General features: G+C 46.0%; 1 protein-coding gene across 1 annotated transcript in view; it reads right to left on the bottom strand.

The window, feature by feature from the left end:
- mtm1 (myotubularin 1) overlaps positions 1–20,663 on the bottom strand; it is a 125,412-nt gene that overhangs the window by 46,543 nt on the left and 58,206 nt on the right. The window contains exons 8-11 of the mRNA XM_056300377.1: positions 20,257–20,406; positions 13,300–13,485; positions 12,752–12,934; positions 1,943–2,098 (exon numbers count right to left, since the gene is read on the bottom strand). Coding sequence (XP_056156352.1) covers positions 1,943–2,098; positions 12,752–12,934; positions 13,300–13,485; positions 20,257–20,406 — 675 coding nt within the window. The remainder of the gene's footprint in view (positions 1–1,942; positions 2,099–12,751; positions 12,935–13,299; positions 13,486–20,256; positions 20,407–20,663) is intronic.

Here is a 20,663-nt window from a genome sequence, read left to right as displayed (position 1 = left end):
ATGTGTGTTAGTGTGGGTATGTGTGTTAGTGTGGATGTGTGTTAGTGTGTGTATGTGTGTTAGTGTGGGTATGTGTGTTAGTGTGGATGTGTGTTAGTGTGGGTATGTGTGTTAGTGTGGGTATGTGTGTTAGTGTGGGTATGTGTGTTAGTGTGGATGTGTGTTAGTGTGGGTATGTGTGTTAGTGTGGGTATGTGTTAGTGTGGGTATGTGTGTTAGTGTGGATATGTGTGTTAGTTTGGGGGGAGCGTTAGTGTGGATATGTGTGTTAGTGTGGATGTGTGTTAGTGTGGGTATGTGTGTTAGTGTGGGTATATGTGTTAGCTTGGGGGGAGTGTTAGTGTGGGTATGTGTGTTAGTGTGGATATGTGTGTTAGTTTGGGGGGAGTGTTAGTGTGGATATGTGTGTTAGTGTGGATATGTGTGTTAGTGTGGATATGTGTGTTAGTGTGGGTATGTGTGTTAGTGTGGATATGTGTGTTAGTGTGGATATGTGTGTTAGTTTGGGGGGGTGTTAGTGTGGATATGTGTGTTAGTGTGGATATGTGTGTTAGTGTGGATATGTGTGTTAGTGTGGAAGTGTGGGTATGTGTGTTAGTTTGGATATGTGTGTTAGTTTGGGGGGGGGTGTTAGTGTGGATATGTGTGTTAGTGTGGGTATGTGTGTTAGTGTGGATATGTGTGTTAGTGTGGGTATGTGTGTTAGTTTGGATATGTGTGTTAGTTTGGGTATGTGTGTTAGTTTGGATATGTGTGTTAGTTTGGGTATGTGTGTTAGTGTGGATATGTGTATTAGTGTGGATATGTGTGTTAGTGTGGGTATGTGTGTTAGTTTGGATATGTGTTAGTGTGGGTATGTGTGTTAGTTTGGGTATGTGTGTTAGTTTGGATTTGTGTTCTGGTCTTTTTGCTGTACTGCTGTGGGTTGGATGTGTTGCGGTGTTTGTGTTGTTGTGTTTGTGTTGTGGTGTTTGTGTTGCACTGCTGTGGGTTGGATGTGTTGTGGTGTTTGTGTTGCACTGCTGTGGGTTGGATGTGTTGTTGTGTTTGTGTTGTTGTGTTCGTGTTGTGGTGTTTGTGTTGCACTGCTGTGGGTTGGATGTGTTGTTGTGTTTGTGTTGTGGTGTTTGTGTTGCACTGCTGTGGGTTGGATGTGTTGTGGTGTTTGTGTTGCACTGCTGTAGGTTGGATGTGTTGTTGTGTTTGTGTTGTTGTGTTCGTGTTGTGGTGTTTGTGTTGCACTGCTGTGGGTTGGATGTGTTGTTGTGTTTGTGTTGTTGTGTTTGTGTTGTGGTGTTTGTGTTGCACTGCTGTGGGTTGGATGTGTTGCGGTGTTTGTGTTGTTGTGTTTGTGTTGTGGTGTTTGTGTTGCACTGCTGTGGGTTGGATGTATTGTGGTGTTTGTGTTGCACTGCTGTGGGTTGGATGTGTTGCGGTGTTTGTGTTGTTGTGTTCGTGTTGTGGTGTTTGTGTTGCACTGCTGTGGGTTGGATGTGTTGTTGTGTTTGTGTTGTTGTGTTTGTGTTGTGGTGTTTGTGTTGCACTGCTGTGGGTTGGATCTGTTGCGGTGTTTGTGTTGTTGTGTTTGTGTTGCGGTGTTTGTGTTGTTGTGTTCGTGTTGTGGTGTTTGTGTTGTGGGTTGGGGACACCATGTGTGGTCTCATGTCCTATGTGCAGCAGGTAGATGACAGGAGACAAGACGGGTGTCCTGACGAGACACTCCACTACTTCACATGTCTCACCTTCCATTTCAACACTCGTGTCTTGCATATGTAAAGGTGTCTTCTGCACGCCACACTGTCAGACACACACACACACAGACACACACACAGACACACACACAGACACACACACACACACACACAGACACACACACACACACACACACACACACACACACACACAGACACACACAGACACACACAGACACACACAGCCTGACCTGGAAGCCGCGCAGCGTGCGGTAGTGGCTGTCCAGCATCAGCATGGCCAGGGAGCTGAGCTGGGCCGTGCGGTCCCAGCCGTCGCTGCAGTGCACCACCACCGAGGTCCCACCCGCCACCTTGTCGGCGATCTGGATCGCTCCTGACAACACCAGCTGCACAGAGACACACACGGACAGGGGGGGACACTTGTTTTACACTCTGAGACAAAGACACACACGGACAGGGGGGGACACTTGTCTTATACTCTGAGACAAAGACACACACGGATAGGGACACTTGTCTTATACCCTGAGACAAAGACACACACGGACAGGGACACTTGTCTTACACTCTGAGACAAAGACACAAACGGAAAGGGAGGGACACGTCTTATACTCTGAGACAAAGACACACACAGACAGGGAGGGACACGTCTTATACTCTGAGACAAAGACACACACAGACAGGGAGGGACACGTCTTATACTCTGAGACAAAGACACAAACGGACAGGGAGGGACACATCTTATACTCTGAGACAAAGACACAAAGGACAGGGAGGGACACGTCTTATACTCTGAGACAAAGACACACACAGACAGGGACACTTGTCTTATACTCTGAGACAAAGACACACATGTCCAGGGACACTTGTCTTATACTCTGAGACAAAGACACACACGGCCAGGGAGGGACACGTCTTATACTCTGAGACAAAGACACAAACGGCCAGGGAGGGACACGTCTTATACTCTGAGACAAAGACACAAACGGATAGGGAGGGACACGTCTTATACTCTGAGACAAAGACACACACAGACAGGGAGGGACACGTCTTATACTCTGAGACAAAGACACAAACGGCCAGGGAGGGACATGTCTTATACTCTGAGACAAAGACACACACGGTCAGGGAGGGACACGTCTTATACTCTGAGACAAAGACACAAACGGACAGGGAGGGACACGTCTTATACTCTGAGACAAAGACACACACAGACAGGGACACTTGTCTTATACTCTGAGACAAAGACACACATGTCCAGGGACACTTGTCTTATACTCTGAGACAAAGACACACACGGACAGGGAGGGACACGTCTTATACTCTGAGACAAAGACACAAACTGCCAGGGAGGGACACGTCTTATACTCTGAGACAAAGACACAAACGGCCAGGGAGGGACACGTCTTATACTCTGAGACAAAGACACACCGCCAGTGAGGGACACTTGTCTTATACTCCGAGACAAAGACACACACAGTCAGGGACACTTGTCTTATACTCTGAGACAAAGACACACACAGACAGGGAGGGACACGTCTTATACTCTGAGACAAAAAAACACACAGACAGGGAGGGACACGTCTTATACTCTGAGACAAAGACACACACGAACAGGGAGGGACACTTGTTTTACATTCTGAATCAAAAGACACACACAGACAGGGACACTTGTCTTACACTCTGAGACAAAGACACACACAGACAGGGAGGGACACGTCTTATACTCTGAGACAAAGACACACATAGGCAGGGACACTTGTCTTACACTCTGAGACAAAGACACACACGGACAGGGAGGGACACGTCTTATACTCTGAGACAAAGACACACACGGACAGGGAGGGACACTTGTTTTACATTCTGAATCAAAAGACACACACAGACAGGGAGGGACACTTGTTTTACATTCTGAATCAAAAGACACACACAGACAGGGACACTTGTCTTACACTCTGAGTCATAGACACACACGGACAGGGACACTTGTCTTACACTCTGAGACAAAGACACACACGGACAGGGACACTTGTCTTACACTCTGAGTCATAGACACACACGGACAGGGACACTTGTCTTACACTCTGAGACAAAGACACACACAGACAGGGAGGGACACGTCTTATACTCTGAGACATGTGGCAGTGTCTCAAGTCTACTGGAGGTGTAACGTGTGTGTGTGAAACAAAACACACACCACTCTCACCTCACACTACAACAGGTCATCACTACAACACAACACACACCACTCTCACCGCACACTACAACATGTCATCACTACAACACAACAAACACCACTCTCACCTCACACTACAACATGTCATCACTACAACACAACACACACCACTCTCACCTCACACTACAACATGTCATCATTACAACACAACAAACACCACTCTCACCGCACACTACAAAATGTCATCACTACAACACAACACACACCGCTCTCACCTCACACTACAACATGTCATCATTACAACACAACAGTTTATTCTGAAGTGCTTTGCAAAGCAAAAAAAACCAAAAACAATCCATCAAAACAATGAACTGAAGGGCGTCCGGGTAGCGTAGCGGTCTATTACGTTGCCTACCAACACGGGGATCGCTGGTTCGAATCCCTATGTTACCTCCGGCTTGGTCGGGCATCCCTACAGACCCAATTGGCCTTGTCGGTGGGTGGGAAGCCGGATGTGGGTATGTGTCCTGGTTGCTGCACTAGCGCCTCCTCAGGTCGGACAGGTCGTCTGTTCAGGAGGGGGAAAACTGGGGGGAATAGCGTGATCCTCCCACGTGCTACGTCCCCCTGGTGAAACTCCTCTCTGTCAGGTGAAAAGAAGCGACTTTTGACTCCACATGTATGGGAGGAGGCATGTGGTAGTCTGCAGCCCTCCCCGTATCAGCAGAGGGGGTGGAGCAGAGACCGGAATGGCCCGGAAGAGTGGGGTAATTGGCCAAGTACAATTGGGGAGAAAAAGGGGGGGGGAAAATAAAAAAACAAAAAACAAAACAGAAACAAAATGAATTGAACACAGCTTCACACAGCAGAGTAAAGATGATAAGGAAACTGACAAGTACAGACACACAAAATGCATGTTGGTGTTGGGTCCTGTTCAGTGTGTACCATCTGCTGCTGTTTCTCCTCATCATGACACCGCTTCTGCCTGTTGCTGTACCAATGACAGCCAAAACCAAGTCTCTCTCTAGCTGACAAGTTACTGTACAATATCTAAGAATGGTGGCTCTCTCAGGGTTTTAAGTATAAGACTGACCATGGCGTGACCTTCCCTCCATTTTCATTCTTTTGCGATTTCATCTGCAAAGAAGCACGAGCACGTAACGACCCAGGTGTCAGGCTGACAACAGGTAGCACAGATCACCTCAAGTCAGATGCGTCTGTAAAGAGACCATACAAAACCCTAGGTTCTGCTCACAAGACTGATATACCACAGGGGAAGGACAAGCAGGAGGGCTTTAGCTATGAAGCGGGTGATGTTGAGAGACAGTGCCCTCTCCATAATAAGCCGCATTCCCTCAAGCGCTGCAGAGGGTTCTGCAGCAACCTACTGAGGAGCGTAAGGCCTTTCGTAAGGCCAATGGTGTTTGTTTTAGATGCTGCTCCTCAGCCAGCCACATGGCCAAGGAATGCAACACAGCCATAAAGTGTAGAGAGTGTGAAAGTGAGAACCACTTCTCTGCTCTTCATCCTGGACCACCACCGTCTCCACTTCCTGGGCGTGGCGGGGAGGGAACAGAAACAACACCTCAGCCTGCTGTCTCGTCAAGCCGCAGTGAAGTCTGTGGAGAGGGTCAGAGCACAAGGTCCTGCTCCAAGATCTGCTTAGTGAAGGTCTTTCCTAAAGCACACCCAGAAAGAGTGACAAGAGCATATGCTGTGCTTGACAACCAAAGTAACCAGTCTCTTGACAGTCCTGACTTCTTTGACATGTACAGCATCAAGGGGACTGACTCGCCATTTACACTCCGTACATGTGCTGGAACAACAGAGATGACCGGGAGAAGGACTATAGGCTTTGTGGCGGAATCACTAGAAGGAGCTACGACAGTCACACTGCCTACGCTGATCAAGTGCAACAACATTCCAAGTGACAGTGCTGAAATACCAACTCCTGAGGCGGCACTACATCACCCTCACCTCAAGCCAATAATAGCACACTCTATCCCACTTCTTGATCCTAAAGCTAAGATCCTCCTACTCCTGGGTCGAGACCTACTTAGAGTTCACAAGGTGAGAGAGCAACGGAGCGGTCCTCACAATGCCCCATACGCACAGAGATTAGACTTGGGATGGTTTATCATAGGCAACGTATCATAGACACTCACAAGCCTGCAGCTGTTCATACTTACCGCACCAACATCCTTGAAAACAAACTCCCTTCCTTCTTCAGTCCATGCCCAAACAAAGTTCGCATCATAGAGAAGTATGGGTTCAAGTCTGAGCACAGACTCTTCCCCGTCCCTGAAATGCTTACACCCTATGAATGCACTCTAGGAGAAACCGTCTTTAATACGTCCAAGGACAACAACAAAATAGGGCTCTCTGTTGAAGACAGACCTTTCCTGGATGTCATGAACAGAGAGGTGTACATGGACGATGGCAAGAGCTGGGTGGCGCCACTCCCTTTCAGAACATCCGGCCAGCGCCTCCCTCACAATCGGGACCAGGCCCTCACACGGCTGACATCTCTTCAGCGCACACTGGAGAGAAGGCCTGAGATGATGAACCACTTTGTCACCTTAATGCAAAACATCTTTGATCGTGACCATGCTGAGCCTGTTCCTCCACTCCAAAAGGGATAGAAATGTTGGTATTTACCCATCTTTGTTGTTTACCATCCACAGAGGCCAGGCCAGATCAGAGTGGTTTTTGATTCAAGTGCAAAGTGTCATGGTGTCTCCCTCAATGATGTTCTCCTGTCTGGATCCAACCTAAATAACAGCTTGGTAGGAGTCCTGCTACGGTTCAGGCGTGAGGTCATAGCAGTAACTGTGAACATAGAGCAGATGTTTCACAGCCTTGTCGTGAGAGAAGACCATCGAGATTTTCTCCGCTTACTGTGGCATGAGTACAATGATCCTGCTAATGACATCTGTGAGTATCAAATAAAAGTTCAGGTGTTCGGCAACAGCCCGTCCCCTTCAGTTGCTATATATGGTCTTCGCCGTGCTGCAGCTCATGGTGAAGAAGAATTCGGGTCAGATGCACGACGCTTCATTGAGAGGGAGTTCTATGTTGACGACGGACTCCGGTCGAGGCCAACAGCTAATGAAGCCATCGATCTGCTGAAGCGGACGCAGAAGATGCTCTCCACATGCAACCTTCGTCTTCACAGAGTTGCACTAACAGCATCGAGGTCATGGAAGCATGTACTGTCGATGAACGTGCCAAGGGGCTTAAAGATCTAAACCTGGATGCTGAAGCAACACCCATTCAGTGAAGCCTTGGTCTTAGGTCGGACCTAATGAAAGACAGTTTCACCTTTCAAGTTGCTGACTCAGCAAAACCCTACACGCGCAGAGGTGTCCTAGCCACCATCAATTGACTTTTTGACCCGTTAGGATTTGTTACACCAGTAACGGTCCAGGGACAGATGCTGCTCAGGGAGCTCTCAAGCGAGGCCTTAGATTGGGACTCGCCACTACCTGTAGAAAGGGAGTGGAATGCATGGAGTAGCTCTCATAGTGATCTCAAACAGCTACACATTCTGAGACCATATGCTGCTGCTACAATTTCAACAGCCCCAGAAAAGAGCTACATGTGTTCTAAGACACCCTAGTCAAAGCCATTGCAGCAGTCACCTACCTCAAAGTCACTGACTCAGAAGAGAAGCCTCATGTAGGGTTTGTACTAGGAAAGGCCAAATTAGCTCCACAATTTGCTCTTACAGTCCCGAGATTAGGACTCAGTGCTGCTGTTTTAGCTGTAGAGATTGCAGAGCTCATCACCAGCGAACTGGACGTTGTTCTTGATGCTACTAAATTCTACACAGATAGCAGCATAGTCTTAGGATACATAAGCAACCAGACAAGGAGGTTCTATGTATATGTTAGTAACAGAGTGCAGCGTATCCGAAGAGCCTCAAAACCAATGCAGTGGCACTACGACTCCACAAGCTGTAACCCAGTCGACATAGGCACACGCTCTGTGCCTGCAACTATGTTGGGTGACAGCGCCTGGCTCAAAGGACCTGTCTTCTTGTTACAAGCCAGCAGAAAGCCAGAAGCTGAAGCATATGACCTTGTTGACCTTGATTCAGACACTGAAATACGAGCATTTGTCACTCACCTGTGCACTTATGACTCTCAGCTCGGATCTCAGCGTTTTGAGTGCTTTTCTTCATGGAAGAAGCTGATCAGGGCCATAAGGTTGCTCATTCACATCGCTGAGTCTTTTAAAAGCAAAGACCGAGACCAGACTTGCAGTTCATGGCATCACTGCAAACAGCCGCACACAGTCGAAGAGCTGACGAAAGCAGAGGTCGTCATCATCAAATGTGTGCAGCGAGAGGACTTTGAAGATGAACTTAACTGCATAGCCAGAAGAAAGGATGTTCCTAAACACATTCCTCTACACAAGCTCAGTGCCTACTGTGATGAAGATGGGAAAATCAGAAAGATCAAGGTGAAGGTCTCCAAAGATGGAGCCGTCACGACTTATCTGAGACCTGTGTCCGAGACGGTGCTCCTCGTGTCACCTAAAGACTGACTGCTGCATAACTGTGTTTATGGTGAAGTTAATGCATCATTAGTTCAATTAATAGTGGTATCTCACAATACCAGGCGGGGAGTGTCATGGCGTTCTTATTTTAGTAGTAATCTAGTGTTATTTGTGATGATTTTGCGCCATCTAGCGGCTTCCATTAAAATAGAAATGATTTCATAAATACGTGGTAGTCAAAGGGTCGTGACGTCGCTGGTCAAAGTTCATTCTAATTCCGGAAGCTGATTGACAGAAGTTGTGTGATTACGCTGTTCTCTAGGAAATATTTTACATTTCCTACTTACTCTCTTGAAAGCGTTCATGCCTTGGGAAGGCTCTGCTTGTAAGTATTGACTTAGAAATGTATTTAAGAATATATCGATAGAACGTTTTGAATGCTCGTTTAGATTGCGTTAGCCGCGTTAGCTTCGAAAGCTATTCTATGTAACCTCATTGATAGGCTAGGCTAGTGCATATCTGTTTGTATGGAATATGAGTAATGACAAGGCACATTTATAATGTACATTTTATGTTTGTTTGCATTTTTACAAAAAAAAGGTTAACACTCCATTGCTGAACTGAGGTCAAGTAAAGCCTGGAAACTACAGCTTGCCTCTGAAGTTCATTGGATGTGTTAGCTGTTAGCTGTCTGTTTGGTTGAGCGAACGGGGATGAAATGAGGACAGAATACTGACATTTTGTTTCCGTGGCTAATATCAAGTTTTCACAGCCAAGACATCAACACAATATCAACTTTGAACTGAAAGTGACATGATTTACCACATGACGCTTAATGACAACAGTCAACAGCATTCATTAAGCTTCCTTAATGACAATATGTGATGTGATGGAAGGTGACACCATACTATGGCGACTCGCTATGAGCTACTCTGTTTCTACCAACATGTCACCTGCCCAACAGGAGGCAATCAGACTCTCAACAACTGTTACTCCACGGTCACAGCATCTTACAGGTCTGTCCGACCTCACTTTGGGAAATCCAACCACTTGTCAGTGCTCTTGCTTCCTGCCTACAAGCAGAGAGTGCCGTGCGTGCAGCCCACTGTGAGGGCAGTACAGTACTACAGAACACAAATCCAAACTTCAGTGATGTTCTGAATCAACAGTCTGGTCTTCTGTAAGGATTCAGCCTCGAGTTTTGATGAATATGCTGAATCAGTCGCTGGCTATGTTAAATTCTGTGAGGATAACTATATTCCAGTACAGACTATTCACTCCTACGCCAACCAGAAGCCCTGCATTAACAGCCACATTCACCTGAGGTTGAGGGAGTGTGCCACTGCTTTTACATTGTTGCACAAAATCCAGGTAGGACTTAGGGAGAGCCATCAAAGCAGCTAAAAGACAACATAGGGACAAACTGGAAAATGACTACAGTGGCTGAAACTCCCGGAGCATATGGAGGAGGCTGCAGGTGATTACGGACTATAACTCTAAACCCAGTGTGACCATCAACACCTCTGCATCTCCCCTCCTGAGCTTAACAACTGTTATGCCTGCTTTGAAGCTCACAACTTGGGCCCAGTGACAGCAGCACAGTGCCCACCCAGTGCTCCATCTACAGCGACAGAGGCTGATGTGAGCAAAACTTTTAAAAGGCTTAAGCCTCATGGAGCTGCTGGCCTCGACGACATCCCTACCTGTGTCCTCAAGGCATGTTACACTCAGCTATCTGGGGGTTTTACTGACATTTTAACCTGTCCCTGTCATTGTGTGTGGTTCCACTGTGTTTAAGAAAAAAACACCATCGTGCCAGTACCTAAGAACACACCCGTCTCTTGCATTAATTATTATCGACCTGTTGCTTTGACCTCTGTTATTATGAAGTGTCTGGAAATATCGGTGTATCATATATAAAACGCAACACTCCTGCTACCTTTGACCCATTATAGTTTGCCTACTGATCCAACAGATCTGTAGATGGTGCGATCTCACTTGCGCTGCATACTGCTTTAGTACACCTTGAAAAGGAAAATACCTATGTCAGAATGTTGTTTATTGATTACAGCAGTGTTTCCCAACCCAGTCCTCAAGGACCCCCTATCCTGCAGATTTTCTTTGCAATCCTGAATAGGTACCTGTTTGTAGTTATTCAACCAATCAACAATGAATTTGTCAGACGTTGCACACCTTGCATAATTAAGTGCTGTGAGATGATTGGTTGAGTAAGTACAAGCAAGGCTACCTATGCAGGGTTACAATGAAAATCTGTAGGATAGAGGTTCCTTGAGGACTGGGTTGGAAAACGCTTGATTACAGCTCTGCTTTTAATACAGTTGTACCATCCAAACTGGTGTTGAAGCTCTGAGGTCTTGGTCTGGGCAACTCTTCTATAATTGGCTGTTTAATTTCCTGACAGACTGGCCCCAGACTGAGAATAGGTAAAACATACTCATCCACATTAGTTCTTAGGACCGCCGCACCTCAGCGCTGCTGTCTCAGTCCCCTATTGTTCAGTCTTACTCACGACTGTGTATGACAACAGCATCAATAAATTTGCAGATGACATCACAGTGATTGGACTAATAAGCAACTGTGATGAGAGGGCCTATAAGAGGAAAGTGGGAGATTTAACCATATGGTGCCATGATTACAACCGCTCTCAAAATGTCAATAAGAAAAAAGAAATTGTTGACTTTAGAAAGATCAGAAGAAATCACATTCCTATTCCATCAATGGATCATTTATTGAAATTGAGGACAGTTTTAGATTTCTCGGTTTCCACATCACAGACACCTTCACATGGTGTCTCAACACCAACTGCATCCTCAAGAAGACACAGCAGAGACTGTATTTTCTGAGGCGTCTCGAGAGTTTTGGTATGAGCACCAAAATGCTTAGGAACTTTTATCACAGTACCATGGAGAGTGTGTTGACAGGCTGTATCACAGTGCGGTTTGGCAGCCTCACTGCTCAAGACTGCAGACTGTTTTAAAGGACTGTAAAGACAGCAGCAAAAATCATTGGCATGGAACTACCACAACTTCATAATATTTACACCACTCGCTGCAAAAGGAAAGCCCAAAACATCATGAAGGAAACCAGCCACCCCGCTCATGTTCTTGCTCTCGCTCCTACCATATAAGAAACGCTACCGGAGCATCACATCACATACCACTCGTCTCAGCAGTAGTTTCTTTCCACAGGCAGTCAGGTTGCTGAACAACTGAAGCACCCATATGCATCTTACATTGTTGTGTTACTGTATTTACTGTATATTGTGTATATAATGTATGAATTTACTGTGTATATGGCCTTTTTTGGGGGGGGAGGGGTCCTTGTGTTCTTTGTCACCATTTCCCTTGTGTTAAGGCAGAGAAAGCTAGAGCACAAGAGTTTCATTGTATTACAAACATATGCCAGTAATGTTGAACTTGGACTTGAGGTGTCCCAACATGATTATGAGTCTCATGTCAGTCTCCCAACATCCCATCAAGTAAAGTGTTACCATACTAGCCTTTAAAAGAGGCATCCCTGCTTTGCACTTCAAACCTAATGATTCTACTGCTTTACACTACAAACCCTTTAAACTTTATATTAACATACCATGATGCTGTCGTCTACAAACACAATCCACAAGACACCTCACAAACACTGGAACAGGAACAGCGACACCAAAAACAGAAAAGTAGTTATTTTGGGAATCAGTTAATCCAGGGATGCACAAAGACAACAAAACTAAAAAAGATGAACTATTGAGAGCCATGGGGACATTATAAAAAGTAGCTTAGTCAAAAGATGAAAGGCTTAGCCTTTCGTTTTTTCGTTTGCATGTTGATTTATTTATTTAGGGATTCCCCCCCTTTTTTTCTCCCCAATTGTACTCTACCGAGCCGTCCCGGTCGCTGCTCCATCCCCTCTGCTGATCTGGGGAGGGCTGCAGACTACCAAATGTCTCCTCCCATACATGTGGCGTCACCAGCCCCTTCTTTTCACCTAGAGTTTCCCCAGGGGGACGTAGCGTGTGGGAGGATCACGATGTTCCCCCGAAGGAGGAGGCACTAGTGCAGCAACCAGGACACATACGCACATCCGGCTCCCCACCCGTAAACACGGCCAATTGTGTCTGTAGGGTTGCCCAACCAAGCCACAGGTAGAACGGGCATTCGAACCGGTGAGCCCTGTGTTGGTAGGCAACGGAATAGACCGCTACGTTAGCCGGACGCCCATGCCTTTATGTTTTTGTCATGGATCCTGAGGGAAGTAAATACTTGGGGTAAATGTGTTTAGGAAGGGGTGATACATGAGATACGTATGCTACTATACTACAGATGCATGTACAGCACAGACACTGTTCTCCCACCTTGATATGTTCTAGCCAGTGTGTAGACTCCAGGCTGGACAGCCAATGAGATTCCTCAACGTTGGGGTAGACGATATCTTTTAGCTTCTTTAGGGACTCCCTCATGACGTGAATGTTGTGGATGTCCAGAAATACCAACTCTGTGTTCTGGTACTCATCACCCTCATAGCCCCCTCCAGTGGCCTGGGAACATAGACCAGAGTGGGGATTCAAGGTGGTTGAGGGCAAAGGTCCATACTTAAAAATACTGTTGGAATGTCCTATTCTCATGTTCTTACTGCTCCTGAAAAAAGCCCCGGTCAAACTACCTGTGGCAGTTCCTTTATTTTGTTTGGACTTACCAAACATTCTGAAGATTGGAAAAAGATGGGATGAAAAGTGAGAGTCACACAAGTCTAGTAACTGGGGCCATCTTAACATGTTTGTTATAGATATTAATTTGACAAGTTATTTACCATAATTAATTCCACTTAGTGTTTTTAATCAGTTTCAGATGAGGTCAACACAAACACAACCCGCGTTCTGAGATGACCAGGGTTCTAGTTCACCTTGTTGGCGACAGCGTTGACGTTGGGCCGTGCATCATAGATGATGAGTTTTACAGTGCTGTTGGCCTCTCGGACCAGGTCTAGGTACCGCTCATCATCTTTGTTTCTTTTACCAGACATGCCAACAAGTGGCTGACTGCACCGAGTGATGACAGCCTGGTTCTCCCTATGGATCCATGATAACACCTGAAACACAGACACACAAACTCAGGCTGCTTTTAAATTACAACATCAAAATCATACCGTTTTGTGTGTGTATATATATATATATACATAGATAGATAGATAGATATATAGATAGATATATAGATAGATAGACGTAGGAAAAAAATGTTAATACATTTCAGTACAAGCTTGTTTCGTGCATCACGCACTTAACAGCTGCCAATGTGGTTAAACAACAAAGAAAAACCACACAGCAAATAAATACTACGTTGCCCCGCACCACGCCCCTAGTTACGGTGCTCAGCAACCAATGGGAGGATAGAAGACATTTGAAAAATAACATCAGAAACATTACAACCACTGGGGGAGGGACTGGGGCTCGTTTTAAAAAAGCAAGGACTTAAAGGGCTGGGGCACTGTTGAAAAAGCATACATTTAAAATATAACTAAATAACATCTAATTGGATACTAAAAAAAAAACGCTAAACGCTTGAGAACATTGGTGGACTCAAATAATGGCATTATGTCAAAACAATGTTGAAGTTAGATCTAATGTGATGTCATGTTATAGCAGCATCCATCTCACAGTCAAAATGATTTGAATCATTCTAGCTAACAGAATATGTCAAGCAAACACATCTGTGACTGTCCCATTTAACATTGCCTGGATCGCTTGTTTGGTCACGCTGAAGAAGTTATGGACGGACACTGACTTACTGTAAAACACGAGCCTACCCAGGTGGCCAATGCTGGCTTCTGACATAACTCTCAACATGTCTGGTTCCGGAGGCAACGGACAAACTTTTCCACAACCTGTTACACATTTTGTCCCCAGTTGTATCCGGCCAATTACCCCACTGTTTGGAGTTGTCCCGGTCTCTGCTCCACCCCCTCTGCTGATCCGAGGAGGGCTGCAGACTACCACAGGCCTCCTCCAATACATGTGGAGTCACCAGCCGCTTCTTTTCACCTGACAGTGAGGAGTTTCACCCGGGGGATGTAGAGCATGGGAGGATCACGCTATTCCCCCCAGTTCCCCCTCCTCCCTGAACAGGCCCCCGACTGACAAGAGGAGGCGCTAGTGCAGCAACCAGGACACATACCCACATCCGGCTTCCCACCCGCAGACACAGCCAATTGTGTCTGTAGGGATGCCCGACCAAGCCGATGGTAACACGGGGATCCGAACCGGCGACCATGTTGGTAGGCAACGGAATAGTCCACCATGCCACCTGGACGCCCTCAGGTCAGTTTCTGTCTAAACGAATTTACCAAGCACTGTTCTGCCGACGACAGATTATATAGGAAAAGGATTATTATCCTTTACAAGAGGACGTCGACATGTGGCCTCACCTTCAGCAGTGCTACTCCCAAAAATAGATGCAGAGATAGGACTGCTTACTGGGACTAATGTGCCCAAGGCTATTGAACCCTGGCAGGTCATTGACAGAATAGATGACGGTCCATATGCTGTAAGAACACGACTTCGCTGGATCATCAATGGACCTGCTGGTAAGGCACTGGCCACAGAACAACAAGTGGGCTGATACAGGTTTCAGCCAACCGTATAGCAGTTGCCAGACTGGATTAACTCTGGAGTCAGCAGTTCAAGAGTGACTTCCCTGAGTGCGAACAAGACGATAAGCTCGAGTTGTCCAGAGAGGATCTTCAGTTCCTTGACATGGCCTCACAATCAGCTAGACTTGTGGAGGGACATTACAACATCGCCCTGCCACTGAGGAATAAGGACATGAAAATGCCCAACAACTGCAAACTGTTGTCTTCTCTCACATGTCTCTTATCTCTCTCTGAATGATGTCTTCTGTGTGTGAATGGTGTGATGTAAGTCTCCCTTGTGTGCACGTGCAGTCTGTCCTCCTCCCAGGTCTCCATGGTGATGGTCATCACCACCTGGATACTGCTTGGCATCCCCTCCATCACATTTTCTCTTTATATATCTCATAAATCCATATAATTTGTTATGCTGTTCCATCCATCCGTTATCCAAACCCCTTATCCTGCTCTTAGGTTCACGGGGATGCTGGAGCCTATCCCAGCAGTCACTGGACGACAGGCGGGGAGACACCCTGGATAGGCCGCCAGGCCATCACAGGGCCTGTTATCTTGTTTTAATGTTATATCTTTCTCTCACTAAGATGTGTGACTATTTTTTTCTTTTACATGGTGATGCTGGTCATGTGGCTGGGCTCCTGGGCTGTTCCGGTGGCGTCTGGACACTGCTTGGCATCCTGCTCATCATATTCTTCATATATCTTATCATACCATCATAATTGTGTTATCCTCTTTCAATGTTGTATTGTGCAAATTGTGTAAACACAACATCATTGCACGTTGTACGTCTTGGGAGAGAGATCCTCCTCTGGTGCTCTCCCTGAGCGTTCTTCCTATTGTCTCTCCCTGTTAAAAGATTTTTAGGGAGTTCCACATTCCTATACACTAGGAGCAGTGAGCGGGGCCAACTCCAGTTCCACATTCCATCAGCTGTTAGCCTAAGTTTATAATGTTTTACATCCTGAACCTAACAAGAGTCAAACAGAGATACAAAACATGCTTATTTCTGTTATAACAACAATGCCTTTAATGAGATAGCCATATCAGTAGGCTTAACAGTCTAATACTTAGACATTTTGTCTGACAAAGAAATCACAATTCACTCAAAATACAATTATTATTTTTACCAATTTCCAAGTCAAGTCAATTTTATTTGTATAGCCCAATATCACGAATTACAAATTTGCCTCAAGGGGCTTTACAGCAACACAACATCCTGTCCTTAGACCCTCACAGGAACAACAGCGGTCTATTCCGTTGCCTCCCAGAATGGGGATCGTCAGTTCGAATCCGTTGCCTCCGACCTGGTCAGGCGTCCCTACAGACACAATTGGCCGTGTCTGTGGATGGGAAGCCGGCTGTGGGTATGTGTCCTGGTCAGTGCACTGGTGCCACCTCTGGTCAGTCGCAGCACCTTTTCAGGGGGGAGGGGGAACTGGGGGGAATTGCATGATCCTCCCATGCGCTACGTCCCCCTGGTGAAACTCTTCACTGTCAGGTGAAAAGAAACAGCTGGTGACTCCACATGTATGGGAGGCATGTGGTAGTCTGCAGCACTCCCCAGATTAGCAGAGGGGGTGGAGCAGCGACTGGGATGGCTCGGAAGAGTGGAGTAATTGGCCAGGTAAAATTGGGGAGGGAAAAGGGAGGAATTTACAAAAACAAAAACAAAAAACCAAAAAAAAAAAACAGGCTGCATCCTGCGGCACATTAGTTTACTGTTGTAATGTGTTTTGTGTTGTTTCAGAGAGACATTAAACCTATATGTAGGCTGTTTTAATTATTTATCTATAATTTTGTAAGATTGTGTTCAAGAAAAATGTCTTTGAACTTCAAATACTTCAATATGTTATCAATAAGGCACCTCAACAAGTCAGTTGTTTGCCTAAAACCCTTTGCTAACTTGGGGACTGCCTCACAAAGCCAAACCACAAATGTCGCTTCGCTCCCTGGGGTCTGGCAAGGTTCAGTTCAGTGTTTGTGTTAGGAATGTCATCTGTGGGTGCGGACCAACATTTCTTTGCAGGAAATCGGATCATCATGTAATCAGTTAGGGCCACAGACCCCATTTTGGAACCGGAGCGCCACATTTCTAGACACGCTTGTAGACCTTCCTACCGCCAGCAGGTCAGTCCATGTAGCTAGTTATTATGTCTGCACACAAGTCTGGCCATCTCTGCAAATGTTTTGATAACACTCATTCTATACCACCGTCAATGCCTACCTCTCCCACCACAGCCTTGTTGTCATTTGCAAAATGTATGGCACTGCACATCGTCGTCATCATCTAAACCACAGCTGCTGACTGGTCCAGCTTCCAGATCCTTAATGGATCCTTTCCAGACTAAGATCTCGCTGCAAAACTGAGCTGAGCTCACAAGATTAAGGCTTTGCAAGGCGAGAAGACTTTAGCCCATCTTACCAAAAGTATCATCATGAGAACTCGTGGGTCATGATAAGAACTCGTAGGTCATAATGAGAACTCGTAGGTCATCATAAGAACTCGTAGGTCATAATGAGAACTCGTAGGTCATCATGAGAACTCGTAGGTCATCATGAGAACTCGTAGGTCATGATAAGAACTCATAGGTCATAATGAGAACTCTTGGTCATCATAAGAACTCGTAGGTCATCATGAGAACTCGTAGGTCATGATAAGAACTCGTAGGTCATAATGAGAACTCGTAGATCATCATGAGAACTCGTAGGTCATAATGAGAACTCGTAGGTCATTATGAGAACTCGTAGGTCATGATAAGAACTCGTAGGTCATAATGAGAACTCGTAGGTCATTGTAAGTACTCGTAGGTCATCATGAGAACTCGTACGTCATAATGAGGACTTGTACGTCACTGGGTTAGCCTATATATTCTTAGCACCTTTAACAGCACAGTTAATCTTTCTTTGAAGGAGTGATGCCTTTAGCAGGCTAGGCTACATTATTTTGGCTGAAATATAACATTAGACATATCAGCATAAAAAGTGGAGGTGAAAAAGACTCACTAACTGGCAAAACAGAATTTGCAACATCTATGAATGCAAAACTGCCTTGCCAAAGACACATTTTTTCAATAAAGAGATTTGTGGGAAAAACACGGATGTGCAATAGAATAAGTTATAAAAGTAACATGTCTACTGATCATTCATTGGTTTTAGCTGCCGATGGTTAACTGTGCTGAAGAGAGTGAGGTTTGTGACCTTGCTTCTGCACTCGAGTGCAGGCGGGGTGGAGTGGGTGGAGAGGAGTGTCAGGAGTGATGTGTGACAGAAGGGTACCAGCAAGAGTTAAAGGGAAGGTTTACAAGATGGTAGTGAGACCAGCTATGTTGTATGGTTTGGAGACAGTGGCACTGATGAAAAGATGGGAGGTGGAGCTGGAGGTGGGAGAGTTGAAGATGATACGATTTTCATTGGGAGTGGTGAAGAAGGCCAGGATTAGTAATGAGTATATTAGAGGGACCGCTCAGGTTGGATGGTTTAGAGACAAAGCAAGAGAGCAAGATGAGATGGTTTGGACATGTGTGGAGGAGAGATGCTGGGTATTATTGGGAGAAGGATGCTGAATATGGAGCTGCCAGGGAAGAGGAGAAGAGGAAGGCCAAAGAGGAGGTTTATGGATGTGGTGAGGGAGGACATGTAGGTGGCTGGTGTGACAGAGGAAGATGCAGAGGACAGGAAGAGATGGAAACGAAAGATCTGCTGTGGTGACCCTGAACAGGAGCAGCTGAACGTAGTAGTAGTAGTAGTAGTAGTAGTAGTAGTAGCAGCTGCTGATGGCTAAGTATGATCCTAACAGCAGGCGAAGAGGTGGTGTTGCTACAACAACTTTATGATGGTGGTTATGAACATTCATCCCAACAAAGTTTTTGAGAAACGCTGTTAATGCTTACGACGGTTCTTCAGATAGAACTTATGACCTTAGACAACAAGGCTTTTAGGAAACACAACTCTGGTCTCTTGCGTTTGCTACAGTAATGGTTGGTTGTGTGCAAGTTGAGCCCCATTATCTAGTAGTATGCCACTATTGTGATACTTGCAACTGCTTGTTGCCGGTGCAACAAATAGTTGGCAGTCTGCAGGCAGAATGGGACATTTTGAAGTGTTGTCACTATACTTCCTGGTTCCACCTGCAGGAACGACCAGCCAATACTTACCATAGGTAGTAGCACACATTGACTAACTACCCAGCCAGTACAGGTGAAGAGTCAAGGATCATGGGAAATCATGTACACAGTCTAAATGAGGCACTGGGGATATGTTGTTGTTGCTGTTGTTGAAAAGATAGGTTTAAGGCTCATCTTCAGTTGCCCCATTAGACACCGTTGTAAAGCAATGTCTACCACTGGTCCAGTATCCAACATCTCACCACTTCAGTAAAATATCACCAACATGCACAGTGGCAAAAACTATGAAAATAAGAACAAGGCTGTAATTTAAAACCCAGAACTTTCTTTTAAGACTGCCTAGACAACCATCAACATATATCCATCCATCCATTATCCGAACCACTTATCCTGCTCTCAGGGTCGTGGGAATGCTGGAGCCTATCCCAGCAGTCATTGGGTGGCAGGTGGGGAGACACCCTGGACAGGTCACCAGTCCATCACACAGGGCCGACACACACACACACACACACACACACACACACACACAAACACCTTCACACCTAGGGACAATTTAGTATGGCGGATTCCCCTGACCTTCATGTCTCTGGACTGTGGGAGGAAACCAGAGCCCCCGGAGGAAACCCACGCAGACATAGGGAGAACATGCAAACCTCAGCAGCGGTGGCAGCGGTGGTATCCGGCAGCGTGCTGCCTCATAAGTCTCTTCGGAGCGTGGGTTTAAGGAAGCGCGAGGGTGCGCTTCCAGGGGAGGGTGACTACTGTAACCTACAAAAGACTCACTGGCCAATCGCCAGGGCCAACCACCAGGCCCCCTTTAGTCAAGCAGTTAGCGATGTCGCCTTGTGGTGCAGTACACCTCGGATTGAATCCCGCACCAGGTGAGAAAATACCTCAGTTACATTGGTGGTCCATTGGGTACGAGTCCCAGGGTAGTCCAACCTTGGGAGTCGTCCCGGCCTGGGACGACCCCCAAGGTTGGACTACCCCGGGACTTGTTGCTGTGAGGCAACCGCACTAATCACTGTGCCACCGTGCCGCCCCTATCAACATACTGTACAAACATGCAATAATGTATCCACAAATGCTCACTCACTGGTATGCGCCCTCTTGATCTGAAGCTGGCAACTCTTCGGAGATCCTCCTCTGTAGCTTTGAAGGGCACAGCCAGGATGGTGGGATAGGTGTCACACAGCTCGTAGTTTTTATTAATGAACGTGATACGCCATTTTTCATTGGGCAAGCCCTAGAGCAGGTGGACCAAAAAGCATTCATTACTTATTGATTTAAACTTCAAGCATACTTTTTCTGTTTTCACCTCACTTTTTCAGCACTTAGCCATGTTGTAATCGAAAATGTATTTATTTATTTTTTTGTCAATCTACACAATACCCCATAATGACGAAGTGAAACTTCTGCAAATTTATATTGAAAATAAAAAGAAGACTGAAATATCCCATTCACATAAGCTTTCATACCCTTGATTAAAAAAAAAATGGTGGC

Source organism: Lampris incognitus, chromosome 20 (genome assembly GCF_029633865.1).
Source record: "Lampris incognitus isolate fLamInc1 chromosome 20, fLamInc1.hap2, whole genome shotgun sequence".
NCBI classification, from domain to species: domain Eukaryota; kingdom Metazoa; phylum Chordata; class Actinopteri; order Lampriformes; family Lampridae; genus Lampris; species Lampris incognitus.
Note: the sequence above shows the minus strand (reverse complement) of the source record. Positions and strands in the feature narration are given on the sequence as shown.